General features: G+C 54.9%; 1 protein-coding gene across 6 annotated transcripts in view; it reads left to right on the forward strand.

Moving 5' to 3' along the window:
* TEX264 (testis expressed 264, ER-phagy receptor) overlaps positions 1-14,241 on the forward strand; it is a 29,311-nt gene continuing 15,070 nt past the window's right edge. The window contains exons 1-4 of one of the 6 annotated variants that reach the window (XM_024124126.2): positions 1-89; positions 1,079-1,154; positions 3,478-3,769; positions 12,132-12,353. In XM_024124126.2, coding sequence (XP_023979894.1) covers positions 3,512-3,769; positions 12,132-12,353 — 480 coding nt within the window. In that variant the 5' untranslated portion in view covers positions 1-89; positions 1,079-1,154; positions 3,478-3,511. Of the gene's footprint in view, positions 90-498; positions 523-716; positions 823-1,078; positions 1,155-3,477; positions 3,770-9,569; positions 9,753-12,131; positions 12,354-14,241 lie in introns of those variants that run through there. The other 5 variants (XM_055079521.1, XM_055079520.1, XM_024124128.3 and 2 more) reach the window with 5 other exon arrangements.

A 14,241-nucleotide genomic window follows, 5' to 3' on the forward strand; every position in this document is an offset into this window, starting at 1 on the left:
GCGAGCGTGCGCGGCGGGCGCGCGCAGGCTCCGCGGCTGAGCCTCGAGCCGCGTGCGCTGATCGGCGTTCGCGGCGGGCGGCAGCTGAGGTGAGGGCCGGGCCGGGGAGGTGTTCACGCCGGGGCGGCTTCACGCGCGCCGAGGGCCTGGGACCTCCGTCCGCCCGGGCGCAACCTCAGGGCCCCCCGCGTCCCCACCGTGACCCCCCCAGCCGCTCTTTGCATCTCGTCTCGCCCACAGCTCGCCCCGGCTGGTCCAAGGGCCCAAACGCGACCTTGGACCAGCCTACCATCCCGGATCACCCTCTGCCTCGGCCACGGGTGCTGGACACGCCCGGAGGCATGGGAGCAGGAGCGGGCGAGGGGGTGGGGAGCACGAAGACTGAGGCCAGAACCGTACTTTAACTCCGCCCCCGTCTCCTGAGGCCGCGCCTCGAAGCGTTGGCTGCAAACTTTTAACTTCCTTTAAGTTGCAGAGGTTCCTGAGACCCCTTGAGGTCTTGGCTGAAAAGAAAAGGGCTGGGTAAATAGGCGAGGCGAGGATGGAGGCTGGAAGCCGAGAGTGGGGGTAGCGTCCCGTCCTTCCCGCGCAGGCCCCTCAGACTCCACGTCTTCCCGCGTACCCCGAGTGCCAAAGTTTTGCCTGCAGCGGGCCCTTTAAGGGCGAGGCCAGCCGCCGTGGCGCACGTGAGCAGCCTCGGGAAGCCAGCGCGGGGCAGCCCGCCCAGAAGCTCATCCTGGGCCTCTAACCTCAGGAGAAACCGAGGCTCGAGAGGGGTCACAACCTGCCCAGGGTCAGCGGCAGGGGCTGTGTCAGGGCCAGGTGCGGTGGCTGGAGCCCTCCAGGAAGAGGGCTCTCCAAGAACAGGGATATAAGAGCAGGGGTCTAGTGAAGAACTGACATTTTTGAGGCGGAATTTGGCTTCTGATTTCCCTAAGGGGTCTGAGGACATGGTGGAGGGTGCAGCCTTGTGGCGGGGAGAGAGTTGTTGTAGAGGCCCCTGTGGGCTTTCCCTGAAAAGAGATCAGTCAGGGCAGGGTGCGCGGCTCAGTGGTTATTATTTTCTTTCTGCCCCCAGCCCTGGAGCACTTGGAGCATTTGGTCCCTGCCGTGCTGGATGCCATGAGTTGCTAAAATTGAGCCTGGATTTAGAGGTGAGCTTCCCCAGCCCTTCTTCCCTTTCTCTTGAGTAAAGGGGAAATTTCCATTGCCCTGCCTCCTTCCTGGGCTGACCAAAGCTCTGCGGCCCCCAGGTACCTTTCACCCCTCTTTTGAGCAGTTAAGGAGGTGAGAGGAAGAGAAAGGTGGGAACTAAGCTCCTTTCAGGAGACAGGGAGTGTGCAGCTGAGAGGATGGGGGTACGTCACAGTGAGGGCTGGTCACTCCCAAGATGAGTGGGAGACTTAGATGCTGAGAGCTTCCAGCTGAGAGCCTTGGGTTCAGAGATGTCCAACATGGATTAAATGCTTGGGCTTTTCTGGAAGTCCTGTTCCCAGGGAGGAGAGAGAAAGTGGAAGTGGGGGCCTAGAATCAGACTACCGGGATTCCCATTGCCTGCATTTTGTCCAGGTGGCTCTATTTAGTAGTACCTTTGTGACCTTGGGCAAGCCTCTTAATCTCTAACCACTTGTTTTCTGATCCATACCCACCTGGTTTTGAGGATTAAGGAAATAGCTGTGTTTCAACGTTTAGACAGTGCCTAGCATATAGTAAGTACTCAGTGAAAGATTTATCATTATTATCATCAAAGAAAACAGGAGTGAAACTAACTGGAGGCAAGTTGAGTAGGACAGGGAATGCGTCCAAAACAAGCGCAGCTTGGGGGCAGGAACAGGGGTCGACCAGTGTGAGACACCTCAAGGTCATGATGCCAAAGGTTTAGAAGTTTACTTTGCGTTTTTTGTGAGACAAACACTGTGTGCACATTGACTCCAAAGACAGTTTTTCAGCAAAAAATTTTGATACCCAGAATCTACAGGGAACAAATTATTCCATACAGCTGTTTTCCATAGGGCTGACATGTTGATTTTCAGCTCCTAAAGCTTTTAAAATTTTAAGTACTTGGGGTGAGAATGTTCCTCCAATGGGTCAGATGCTTCCATTCCTCTTTAAATAGTCTTCTCTGTGGTGTGATTTTTTTTTTTTTTTCCTGGGTGACACAGGTCAAGCCTTCTGTGTGAGAGAGTTAGTCTTCTGGCCCCAAGTTTCATGGAGTTCCGGGCAGTCTGTCTTGAATGGCTCATACACCAACCTATGTGTTGTGTCCCTAGGCCTGCTCTTTGAGAGCTTCTCTGCTTTTTATTTTTTTCTCCCCTGAAACAAGTATCTTTATTGCTTGTACCATGCAAATAGCAAACAGGGGAAACAGGGAAAGGCCATTGAGAAAGAGGGAGAATTGTCAGATAAATGACATACACAAAAAGGAAAAAAGACACCCCCGCCCCACCCCAGCATACCTACCCCAGGATGGCTTCCTGTAAACTACCTAGTACAGGAGGTCAGGTGGGGAGATCAGAACCACAAAAACTGAATTCCAAACATCTGGAGATGTTGGGGAGAAGGGAAGGAAGGGGGAGGGACAGGGCAGCAAGTGGACCCCAGGTGTGGCTCCCTGCCAGGCTAGCACCCCTCCACCATGGGATGAAATGCTCCAGCCGTGGGTGACTCTCACCGCTACCTGTTGTGTCTCCACTTCTAGCAGTCTTTTCCTCCTCCTCTTCCTTGCTGTTTCTAATCTATGGACTGGAAAAGTGAGATGAAGCTTGTTAGCACCGGTAGCTCTGCTCAAGTCTGGGAAGCATAGTGCTGGACTTTGTTCTGCCTGCTCAGGCTATTTTAACCTCGTCTCTCCTTTGGTTCTGGATGGGTGAGCTTGTTGGAAAGCAGTATTTCGCGGGCCAGATGTGCTTAGCAAAGGAGAGCTTTCTACAAGAGTCCCTTCCTGTGGCACATTTTTCCCCCTGACGTTTTGTTCCTCATGATTTCCCTGTTTTTAAATAAGTGTTTGGGCCCTGTGCTTGCCCGTCCTCCCTCTGGCAGTGGCCCATGAGGCTTGGGGAGACTGGGCAGGCAGTGTGCTCAGTTGTGGTAAGGAAGAGGCAATGTGGGGAAAAGGCAGGCTGGCTGACGTCTGGCCCATCAGGGGCGGCTGGTCAGGGCCAGGAGTATGTCCCTGGCTGACTCACTCCTGTGCCCCTCTATGACTCAGCTACCCCAGGTGTGACCAAGGCTGCCAGCTGACAGAGCTGCTCTGAGAGCCTCAACAGTTGTGATTAAGAAATAAAGAGGCTTGTAGCTTCAGTCATCCTTTGTAACTCCCTTCTAGGTCACTCTGTGTGTCAACACCTCTGGCTCCTGCCTCTCCCGCATCAGAGCACCCAAGGCAGGGCTGAGGTTGGGCCAGAACTGGCTGGCGGGAATGTGGGCACATTGGTCAGACAGGCTACCAGCCACCTCTTCCTTCTGTCTCCTTTGCAGCTGCCTTGGGGTGCGGCGTGGGGGGCACAGAGCCATGTCGGACCTGCTACTCCTGGGCCTGATTGGGGGCCTGACTCTGCTGCTGCTGCTGACGCTGCTGGCCTTTGCTGGATACTCAGGGCTGCTGGCCGGGGTGGCATTGAGTGCTGGCTCACCCCCCATCCGCAATGTCACCGTGGCCTACAAGTTCTACGTGGGGCCCTATGGTGAGACTGGGCGGCTTTTCACAGAGAGCTGCAGTGTCTCCCCCAAGCTCCGCTCCGTTGCCGTCTACTATGACAACCCCCGCGTGGTAAGGAGCCTCCTGGGCCCTGGCTGGGGTTCTACCCCATGGACAGACATGGGGCAGGGCTTGTTGGGCAAGGGGTGTTTTGGTTTCTGAGGAGGGGTGGGAAAATCGTTGAGCTGGCTATGCACACCACCTCCTCTCTGAGCTTGAAGCTCCCTCCAGATTTAATCTGGACTTCTGCTCCAAACATCCATATGCTGGCTTTCTACTTGTCCCTATCTAATTTTCCTGGCTTGTGTCTGCCCATGGACTTCTGGGTGCAGGGGGCCACACTACTGTGAGTCCCTAGCCTCTGAGGGGGCCTTGGTCTGTTGCCTCCTCTTCTCTCCCTCCCTCAGCCCCATTTGAAGCCAGCACTCTAAGACCAGGCCATTTCAGATGCTGCCCTCTCTTTGGGGTCATATCATGTTTCTTTGCCTTCCCTCTTTCAGCTCTCGTGCTGAAAGAAGGTGGAATCTTCCAACCATTATGGTGGCCCCTGGCCCAGGGATAAGGCATTTCTTTGGACATCAAGCTGCCTGGTTGGGAGAGTGCTTTGGGGGCAGGTGGAGCCAGATGAGCTGTCCAGAATGTCCAAGATGCTGGGGTCAGAGACTAACCGGACATCAGTGGCACCCTGTGGGCATATGGCTGTATTTACAGCCTGTGGTGAATCAGGACTCACCAATGTGGCCTCCTGCCATGCCATGAGGTGGTGCTACCCACAGCTGCATGGGCTGGCAGCTCTGCCAAGGGTTCTCCAGCCTCCAGCTCTGAGCCTTGGCACACCAGGCATTGCGAATCCCCAGCTCTGTTTTCTTGCCTGGAGAGCTCAAGTGGGCAAGGCCTATAGCCTCCATACCATGTGCTGAACAGGCCTCAATGGGGTACTCAGTCGAAACAAGGGTGTGCTGACTCCCTCTCTGTGCCAGGTTCTGCTTGATACCTGCACTCTGGAGATGAACAGACGTGGCCCTGCCCTCAGGAAGCTTTGTGTGGTTGGCAAGTCAGCCCTATACAGACGCATCTCCAGCAAGACGCTGTGTTCGATGCTCACAGAACTTTGAGCGAGCTGTGGGTTTGCCTCAAGTCTGCCAGGGAGGCTCAGAGAGGAGGTCTTCTGTCATGAGTAGAATTTTGCTCTACTGGGAAGGGCCTCCTGGCTAAGGGCACTGCAAAGTGCAGGCCTGCAGGTGTCGGATGACAGAGGAAGTGTGGCAAGTGAACACGTGGTGGGCGGAGAAAGATGTAGAAGGGTTTGCTGGGCCAGGTGGTGGGAGGTACAGTAGGTTGGGAGGAAAGGTACAGCAAAATTTGCCACCTTTGATTTAGGAAACTAAGCGGATGGCAGGTGGAGGAGGGAAGGAGACGAGGCAGGGGGCCTTCGAGGAGATTGGGCTGGGTCTGGGTGAGAGTTGATATGGCCTGGTTGAGGGATGAGTAGACATTGAGGTTTTGAGGTCACATGGCTCAGAGATGGCACTAAGTGACAGTCAAGAACACTGGGGCCCAAGTGGGATAGGGCAGGCACTGGGCTATGGGAAGCTCCTAGACCAGATGCCAGACCCCCACCCTTGCAGGGGTCTCTTGTGTAAGTCCCTGTCCCTCCTCTACCCTCCCCTGGTCCCTGCCCCTCCTTCCACATCTGACCCAGTTGGAACCCTCTGCAAAACCTCAGTGGGAGGGATGAGGGTTCTTGCAGCTGCCTCTTTCCTCACCGGCACGTCCTGTTCCAGAAGCAGTACATCGCCTCTTGGGGTGGAGGTGCTAATTCCAGAATGGGAAAGGGCCAAGGCAGCATGGTACCTTTGGGTCATTGCTGGAGGCTGGCTCAGGGAAGAGTGAGATAGAAGAATCCTGGCATGGGACACTCTCCCTATGGCCTCCTGACCCAGCCACCTCCAAGCAGCCCACTGTACAGCTCTCCTGGAGGTGTGGTGGACTGTCTGAGGTGGTGGGACTTGGGTTTCCAGGGTTGGCTGGGCACAGCCCGACTTTGATACCAGTCTGGGGGCCCGTGGCCTGAGAGGACAGACTCGAGGTTAGCAGTCCTGGGTTATGATTCTGTCTCACCACTGTCCTGCTGTGTGATACTGGGCATACCACATACCCTCTCTGAGCCTCCATTTCCTCATCTGCAGAGTAATGTTAAAAATACCTACTTATAGGTAGGCTGGGAAGGGTTAAATTAAGTGACATAGGTGAGGCATTCACCCCAGTACCTTGCCCTCAAGAAGCTGTTGTAACAACAACAAAAAATGGGTGGAAAAAACCCTCATGCTAATTAGGTGTGATGAGGGGTTGTTAGGCTGGGCACTCATAACCCAGGCTTAGACCCTAGGCCTGGCTGTGACCATCTGGTTGGCACAGAGAATGAATATATATGTCAAAGTGGCCCCTCTGATCCTGTCCATCCCAGTCCTGGGTCACTCTGGAAGAAACTTGTGTCCCTATTCAGAGCTGGGTCACACCCTGACACCTGTGATGGCTCACCTGCCTGGCAGAGATCCTTAAAGGTTCAGGGAACCCTGGACCCCCAGGCTTCATGTGCTCATGGCTATCACATACTATCTGGTCCATAAGGACCTGAAGCCTCTGGGTCCACACTGCTGATATTATAGAGGAGGAGGCTAAGGAGCAGTTAGCAGGAGTTGCGGTACTATCTGAGTTTACTCATGCTTTTTTATTTTCATTTAGCAAATATTTGAGCACCCTGTCTGTGCCACTCTGTCCTGGGCACTGCTGCGCATTGGGGACCAAGGGGCCCAGCCCTCAGGCCATCTCAGTGGGGGTGGGGGGTGTCAGGGAAGCCTGAAGGACAGGCCTCATCCAGTCCTAGGGAGGGCCAAGAAGCCAAGCTTTCTGTTCCCTAGCTGCCTCCTACAGCAGTGTCCAGCATGGGGCCCTGCATATTATGGTTCACAGAAGGAAGGGACAGGATGTAGGCTGAGCAGTGGAGTGTCCTATCCCCATTCCACCCTCCCCAGCACAGCACAACAGGAGCCAGAACCTGCTTCTCTGAGTGTGAGAGGAAGTGAGGCTATTTCAGTTTCTGTGAGTAGGGCAGTGAGTGACCAGGTGAGAGGTGGCCATGTGCTGTGGGTGCCGCCCACCCCTGTGAGATACAGACTGACAGCTCCCCAGCCACACCCCTTCCAGGCCTCAGCTGGACAGAAGGAGGCTGGTTCCTGAGAAAGGCCTGGTGAGGCTCCCCTGGTCTGGCTCTGGGCTCAGGAAGTGACACAGAAAATGGTACCAGCAAGGCAAGATTGTGGCGATTGCAGTGGACCATTTCATATGAGATGCTGCTTGAGCGTATATCCTGGAGATACATATGTATGTCTGTATGTTACTTAGCCAGCCAGCCCTGTATTTTGGAGTTCTCATGGGATAAGCCTGTAAGATCTGGGCGAGTGGTTCTTGTAGTGCAGGAGGAAGGATTCCGTTCTTCATTCCTGAGGGCCTTGGTGGAGGTGGGGGGAAGGAAGGAAGGAGCATGTGGCAAAAAGTTGACAGACCCTGGTAGTGGCTCATAGGTGTCCCTCTCCTCTCCAGGACGCCACATTCATGGAGTGTGGCCATTTCCTCTTTTTTTTTTAAGTCAATGATTTTTTTAAAATATTTATTTGTTTGTTTGTTTGGCTGCACCGGGTCTTAGTTGCGGCACACAGGCTCCCAGTCTCAGCATTCGGGATCTAGTTCCCTGACCAGGGATTGAACCCGGGCCCCCTGCATTGGGAGTGCTGGGTCTTAACCACTGGACCACCAGGGAAGTCTCGTCATTTCCTCTTCTAAGTGCCAAGGGAAGGGGGTGATTCCAGAGTCAGTCAAGGATCTGTCCCCACCTCTCCACACCCCCTCCCTCAGCATATGCACACACATACACACAGATCCAGTTCTGTCCTGCCCTTGTATAGTTCTGCCCTCTCTCTTCTGCTTGGAGAGTGATTTTTGCCTCCGCTCCTGGACCTAGTTCCTCTGGGAGCCTTGGGTGTTGGGAAGGAGGTGGAGAGGACCCTAAGCACCTTATTTGATCCTAACCAGTTCTGGCCTGTGAACAGGCCCTAGTGGCTGGGCTGCTGTTGCCGTGCCCATGGGCCTGTCCTGTCTGCCAGCCTGGCCCTCCTCCTCCTGCCCCACCCTCTGCTGCCACTGCCTCCGCTGCTGTGTTTGGGGCTTAAGTAACCTGCCTGCTTGCCTGCCCTTGTGGGGAGCTTGGCTAAGGCCGATGGGGCATCGCAGCCTGTTAAGCTCACCTGGGTAAGGCCTAGAAGGGGGTGCTGCCTCTAGGCATGGAGGGGTTTGGGGAGGGGACTGGTGGCGGTTGGGTAGTGCCTTTAGTGAACTAGACCACACTGAAGTTTCTTTTGCCCCCTAGTCCACTGAGAATCGGTTTACAGTCACCACGTCTGCAGGGGCTGAGGCCAGTAAGAGTCTTCTGACGTAGGCCTGTGCTGTACTTCCCCTTCAGTATATGTGGGGATGGTGCCCCCTGCTCTCCCTGGAGGCACTGAGGTCACATGGAGCCTGGGAAGGGGTGGGGTGAGGGAGTAAGATTTCCCAGGATTGAGCCCTCAACAAGGGCAATGGGAATGTGGGCTGAGCTGATGCTTCCTGGAGGCCCAGGCCATCGCCTACCCCAGGTACCCCGTGATGATTTTCTGCTAGATGGAGTCTAGGTTTCTCCTCACAGCAGGTTAACTGCGGGCCCCTGTGGAAAGGTGGGCTGGGTAGTCTGGCCAGGGAGGAGTCAAGGTATCCCTCTGGGTCTGGGATTGGTAGACAGTGCAGCTGTCCCAGTCATATTATGCAGGTTATGGACCTGGGGTGGCCCGTTTCTAGTGAACTCAAAGGCTGGGTTTGGTCTGGGCTAGCTGACACCATTTTTTTCTTCCTGGATCCTGGAATTTATTGATCTTGTCCAGTTTCCAGATTCAGTGAGGTCTTGGCCAGGCAGAGACCCTCTCTTCACTATGGCCTCACACAGCAGGGTCAGCAAGGTACTGCAAGGCCTCTCCGAAAGGGGCAGTAGGGCCAGCTTGTACCCGGAAGCTGTAGGTTCCAAGCGGACTGTTCTCTTCTTAGAATGCTAGGACTCAAGAGGCCTCACAGCCTGAAGGAGATAGCTCTGTTATCTCTTTCCTAGCACTTTTGCTCTGAGGGAAGATTCTGGATGGGCCTACCTTACTGAAATTGGTGGTGGGTCTGGCCACTGCCCTGTCTCCCTGGTATGGTTCCTTGCTGGTGCTAGTTCTGGTCCAGCTCTTGTTCTGGTCATAGGTACCCAGAGAAATGACTGATACAGGGAAGAAAGGGAGAAGGCAGATAGAACTGCAAGGCCCAGCCTGCCCTTCGAAGGTCAGGCCCAAATAAAGACATTGTATTGAACCAAGGTGGGTGGGGTTTCTAGCCATCAAGACACTCCTCCTTTCTGGGCCCTTGACCATCTCAGTGGGCCATTCCCCTGGAGGTAGGCCTGGGCTCTCCTGGGAGCCCAGGAATGCCTTCCCCTGCTCTGAGACCAGCCTTGCCACTCCTCAGCCTGTCTTAGGCCCTGTCCCATCTCTTCCTTGCTGGTGCCTGGTTCAGCTGTCTCCCAGCTCCTGCTTGGTATGGGGCTGCTTAGCAGGTGGTGGGCTTGCTGGGTAACCTCCAAGTCTGCCTCTTAGCCACTTGGACAGGGGAAGGGGCAGGAAGTGTTCTCACTTCTGGAATTGAAAAGTTGTTCAGGCAGGCAGGGAGTCCCTGTGCCCAAGATCTCAGGAGCCCTGTCTCCTTATTAGCTGCTTCCCTCCCCCATGACAAGAGTTCCTCCTTTTTCAAGGTAGAGGAGAGGAGGTTTGCTCATGATGCAGAGCCTGTGCGAGCAGGTTTATGCATGCATGCCTGTACTATCGCTGAAGAACTTCTGTGCACAGAATCCTGGACCTTTCTGCCTAGAGGCCTGGAGTGCTGGGGAGAAGGAGAGGCCACCAGTTACAGTGCAGCGCAAGACCTGCTCCCTCTGGTGGGCATTTTGGGATCAGAGAGGAGGGGCTGCTTAGTGAGGAGCAACAGAGGCTTTCAGGAGGAGGGTTGAGCTGAGTCTTGAAGGATGGTTGAGTTTCCCAGGCAGAAAGGACTGCAGTAGGGTTACGAGGACACTCCAGGCAGAGGAAGTAGCCTACGCAAAGGGAGGAAGCATGGGAGGATGTGGCATGTTTGGGGAGCTGCAAATAGTTCTTTGTGGGGGTGTGGTGGGAGAGGAGGCGGGTAAGGCTGGCTGGCCAGAGCCCGGGTTTGTCTCTTCCTCTGCCACTCACATGATTAGTGGGCGCCTGCCCACCTGGGTCTTGGCCCCTACTCAGGCCTAGGGATGCAGAAAAGGAGTGCTAGGTGAGTGTGTGGACAAATCCAGGCAGTGTGTTTTGTGGGCCACCCAGAGACAGCCTTGCATGCTGGCCTCGGGCGTTTCATCATAGAAGTGAATTGGGATCCATTGAGAGGTTCTAAGCAGGATGATCACAGGTGTTCTGGTGCCTTTGGGGCACTGAGAAGGATGTGGAGCTGGAAGGTCTGTGAGGGCTGCTGAGGTGATCAAGACCCTGGGACCCAAACCCAGGCAGGCCAGGTGTTGGAGAGGAGATTATCAGTTGACCTTCCATCCATTTCTTTGTTTAACCTATATTGAATGTTTCTTTTATATAGCATAGGTCACTAGGGTTAGTTAGGAACATGAAGATGGGCTTTGCCGCAGACACTGTCCCTTGGTCTGTCAGCAGGAGGCCTGCCAGAACCATCTGCCTTTCTGGCCATCCTCAAGTCTTGGGTGTGAATGGGGCAGTTGCACCATCTAGAGACAAGAGGTGGTACTGCAGTGCTCTCCAGCGCCTCTGGGTAGGGTGGGAGGAGCATGAGGTTGAGAGAAGTGACTGAGCTGCAAGGTTGACTTGATGCGGGTAAGAGTTTACAGCACAGTATTGGAGTATGTGGGGGTTGCCATTGAGCCACCCTGAGAGGCTCTCCAACAGGGTGTTTGGACCTGAAGAATGGGCAGGGAGGAGCTACATGTTCAGAGGTTTGGGTAGATGGTCATCCTGGGCCAATGGTTACTTGTTTGGCCAGTGTCATAGCTACTAATAACTGACAACAAGTGTGGAGCACTTGCTGGACCATGCTCAGTCCTCATGTGAAGTATCTTACAATTCTGTAAGTTGATATCAAGGAACTGGGGCTTCAGGAAACCAAGGGACTCATCCAGAGCACAGGACTCAAGATTCACACCCAGGCCTGCCTCTCTCCAGAGTTGTGGTCCTGACCACTGCACCATATTGCCTGCCACGAAAGCTCTGAGTTATGCTTAATGACATAGGATTCAAGGGGACCAGGGCTGCAGAGAGTGGGAGGTGACCACCATGGACTACGCAGAGGTGGGAGTCAGTGCCCAAGTTTCAGGCAAAGTGAGACTCCAAGGACAGGGCTGAATTGGCCAAAGTCGAAAGGCAGAGCAGGCCTGAGACACCCCTGGGGGATTGTTGACAGGACTTGGAAAGGGCCAATGGGAGGGCAGAGACAGGTAAAAATGACTTCACGGAACTGGGAAAGTAGGCTGAGGAGAAGAGCAAGTGGAGGTAGAAGGAGTTTAAATTTAGGGGTCAGTGGCCCCTGAGTAGGGCCTTCAGATTGAGGAAAACCCGGGATGGAGAGCAGAAGGTCTGTGGTAAGTCTCTTGGGTTTAGGAAGAGATACCCCTGGGGGCTGGTACAGATTCAGGTGGCAGGAGGTGAGACAAACTGAGACCCCTTGATACCAGAAGGAAAAGCAAGTGCTGGCCCTTTCAGGCCTGGAGTCAGGCCTAGGAAGTGTTGGAGACTCACGTAGGAACCCTTACCTGGCTGGGGTTTGTGGGAGCCAGGGGAGGGAGGGGAGCAGAGAGAAGTGAAGTGTAGGTACTAGGGGTCCAGGGAGACTTAGGGGGAACCAGCAATCTCAGCCAAGAAGGGGCTTGGGAAGTGGGGCAGGGTTTAGGATAGGGTATGGGTTGGAGAGGAGGGATTGAGGCCCTGGTGATGATGGCTGGCCCTGCCTAAGAGCCTGGGGAAGATGATCTCACACAGTTTGATCAGCAACCCAGAGTTCAGTTCTGCTTCCTGACCAGCCCTTCTGTGGCCCCTTCACAGCCAGCAGGGGCCTGCCCTGTGCAATGGAGGGATGGAGAGTCCTGCAGCGGGATGCCACAGGCCGGGTTTCAGCAGGAAATTGTCATCTCCATTATGGTGTCTGGGGCTGCGTGGCTTGTTGGAGCTCGTGGTTCTGCCAGGCCCAAGCTGGCACAGAAGCCAGGAAGCAGGAGATCTTTGGGCCTCCTTCCTTTGCCCAACCCTGACCCCCTGCTCTGCTTCCCCAGGTGCCCCCTGAGAAGTGCCGCTGTGCAGTGGGCAGCATTCTGAGTGAAGGTGAGGAGTCACCCTCCCCCGAGCTCATCCAACTCTATCAGAAATATGGCTTCAAGGTGTTCTCTTTCCCGGCACCCAGCCATGTGGTGATGGCCACCTTCCCCTACACCACATCCCTGTCCATCTGGCTGGCTACCCGCCGTGTCCATCCTGCCCTGGACGCCTACATCAAGGTGAGACATAAGTCTGGTGTGTGTGTCAGGGGGCAGCCAGTCCTTTGAGTGCGTGCTGGGGAGGCCTGCCTAGCCTGGGAGGAAAAGGCCGTTTTGGGAGGGCAGCACCTCGTGGAGCAGGTGCCTGTGGAGCTAGGAAGATGGGCAGAGGCTGCTGGCATTTCTTCCATACACCCGAGACCTCTTGGGCCCCAAGCATCTCCCAGGAGTACGGGTAGTTTGTTCAAAAACCCAGTCTTGTCATTTAAGCTCTGACTTGGAACAAAGACATCCTTAGTGCTCAGCCCCCACTCCAGACCCACCCTGTCCGTATCCTGCTGGACCCTGCAGAGCAAGGGCCCTGAGACAAACTTTCCCTGTTGTAAATTACTCCTCCTCTAAAACATTTTGTAAACTTGGGTCCTAGGGAAATGACCCCAGTTTGGGCTTGGAAGTGATTGTTTATTCATCTGTTCAACTTGTATTTATTGAGTGTCTGTGCTAGGTGCTATGCTGGATGTGGTGTGAGATATTGGTGCATGAAATAGGCATTTACAGTGAGGTGTGGAGATAGGTAATGTCGTCAAATAAAAACGGGGTACATGCTAGGAAAGTACAGCGTGAGAAAAGGCGGGGAACCAAGTGCACAGAGTGGTCAGGGACAGCCTCTCAGAGGGGGTAACCTCTCAGGCAAAATCCTAGAAGAGCCCTTGGAGGGGCGGTAAGAATGTTCTAGGCAGAGCTAGGGTGAGGAGCGTGGGTTTGATCTAAAGGCAGTGGGAAGTCACTGCAGAGTTCCAGCCAGTATCCGAGCTGCGCCTGTGCAAGATGGGCTCTGCTGTCGTTGGGAAGGGTAGGGCTGGACCGTGGCTCATGGGGGCCGGGTGGAGGTGCTTTGAAGCTGTTATGAATCCTGCTGTGCATGGCGGCAGCTTGGGCTGGGGCAGTAGCTGTAGAGATGCAGACAAGGGTGGAGACTGACAGTTTGTTTTGGAGGTAGAACTGATGGATTTGTGGATGGGTTGGATGATGGGAAGGGGAAGGAGTGGGAGGAGTCACAGGTTGCAGTCCCCTCTGGGCAGGGCAGGTGGGTGAGCGTGTAGTGGTGCTTTCTAGTGAGGTATGGAGGGCGGAGGGAGGAACTGGTTTGGGGGGCCAGCTCCGTGGGCTGTGTCGGGGGATCTGCCTGAGGGACATCTTAGTTGGGGTGTGGAGTCCACAGTGATGGGTGTAGTCTGGAGTTCAGAGAGGATTGGGCCGGTGAATATGTTTGGTGACATGAGCCTATTGACAGTATTTGCCCTGGAGGATGGCTGAGGCAGCAAAGTGTACAGAGGGCATGGCCAGTGTGGCTGGGATCAGGGAACAGGAGAAAAAAGTTAGCAAGAATGTGAACTTGGCGGTTTTGGAAGAACCTGGTGGCTTGTTCTCCAGAGCAGCTTGGGAAAAGAGACAGGGCCTTGGTGATGGAAATGGGAGCTCAGACATGTCCTGGTTAAGTGTCTGGTATCAGAGCTTGGGAATGAATAAATGGGGCCCTGGGTCACCAGCTGTGGCCTTTGTGGGCAGAGACAGGAAGAAGAAACAGGAGGGCTGCTGTGGTAGGGAAGGGGCATGGGGAGGATGGAGGAGGATTTCCTTTGTGAGCTGGAGGTTGGCAGCCAGAAGGGTGCTGGACGTGGGGTCGGGCTGGAGGCTAAGGGGCAGGGTGAGGCAGGAGGTGGGGGAGCTGGCTGGTGTTGAGGGCAGGAAGAGAGACATCAGTGCCTAAGGCCTGCTCAGCATTTCACCCAAGGAAGGGCTGGTGTGTGGTGTCTCTGGTCCTGTCTGTGTCATCCTCAGCTTCAAGGGCCAGTCTGGAGGAGCACCCTTGGGAAGAGACTTTCTGGGTTCCAGACCTCAGAACAGG

The sequence above is a fragment of the Physeter macrocephalus genome, chromosome 18, assembly GCF_002837175.3.
Source record: "Physeter macrocephalus isolate SW-GA chromosome 18, ASM283717v5, whole genome shotgun sequence".
Lineage (NCBI taxonomy): Eukaryota > Metazoa > Chordata > Mammalia > Artiodactyla > Physeteridae > Physeter > Physeter macrocephalus.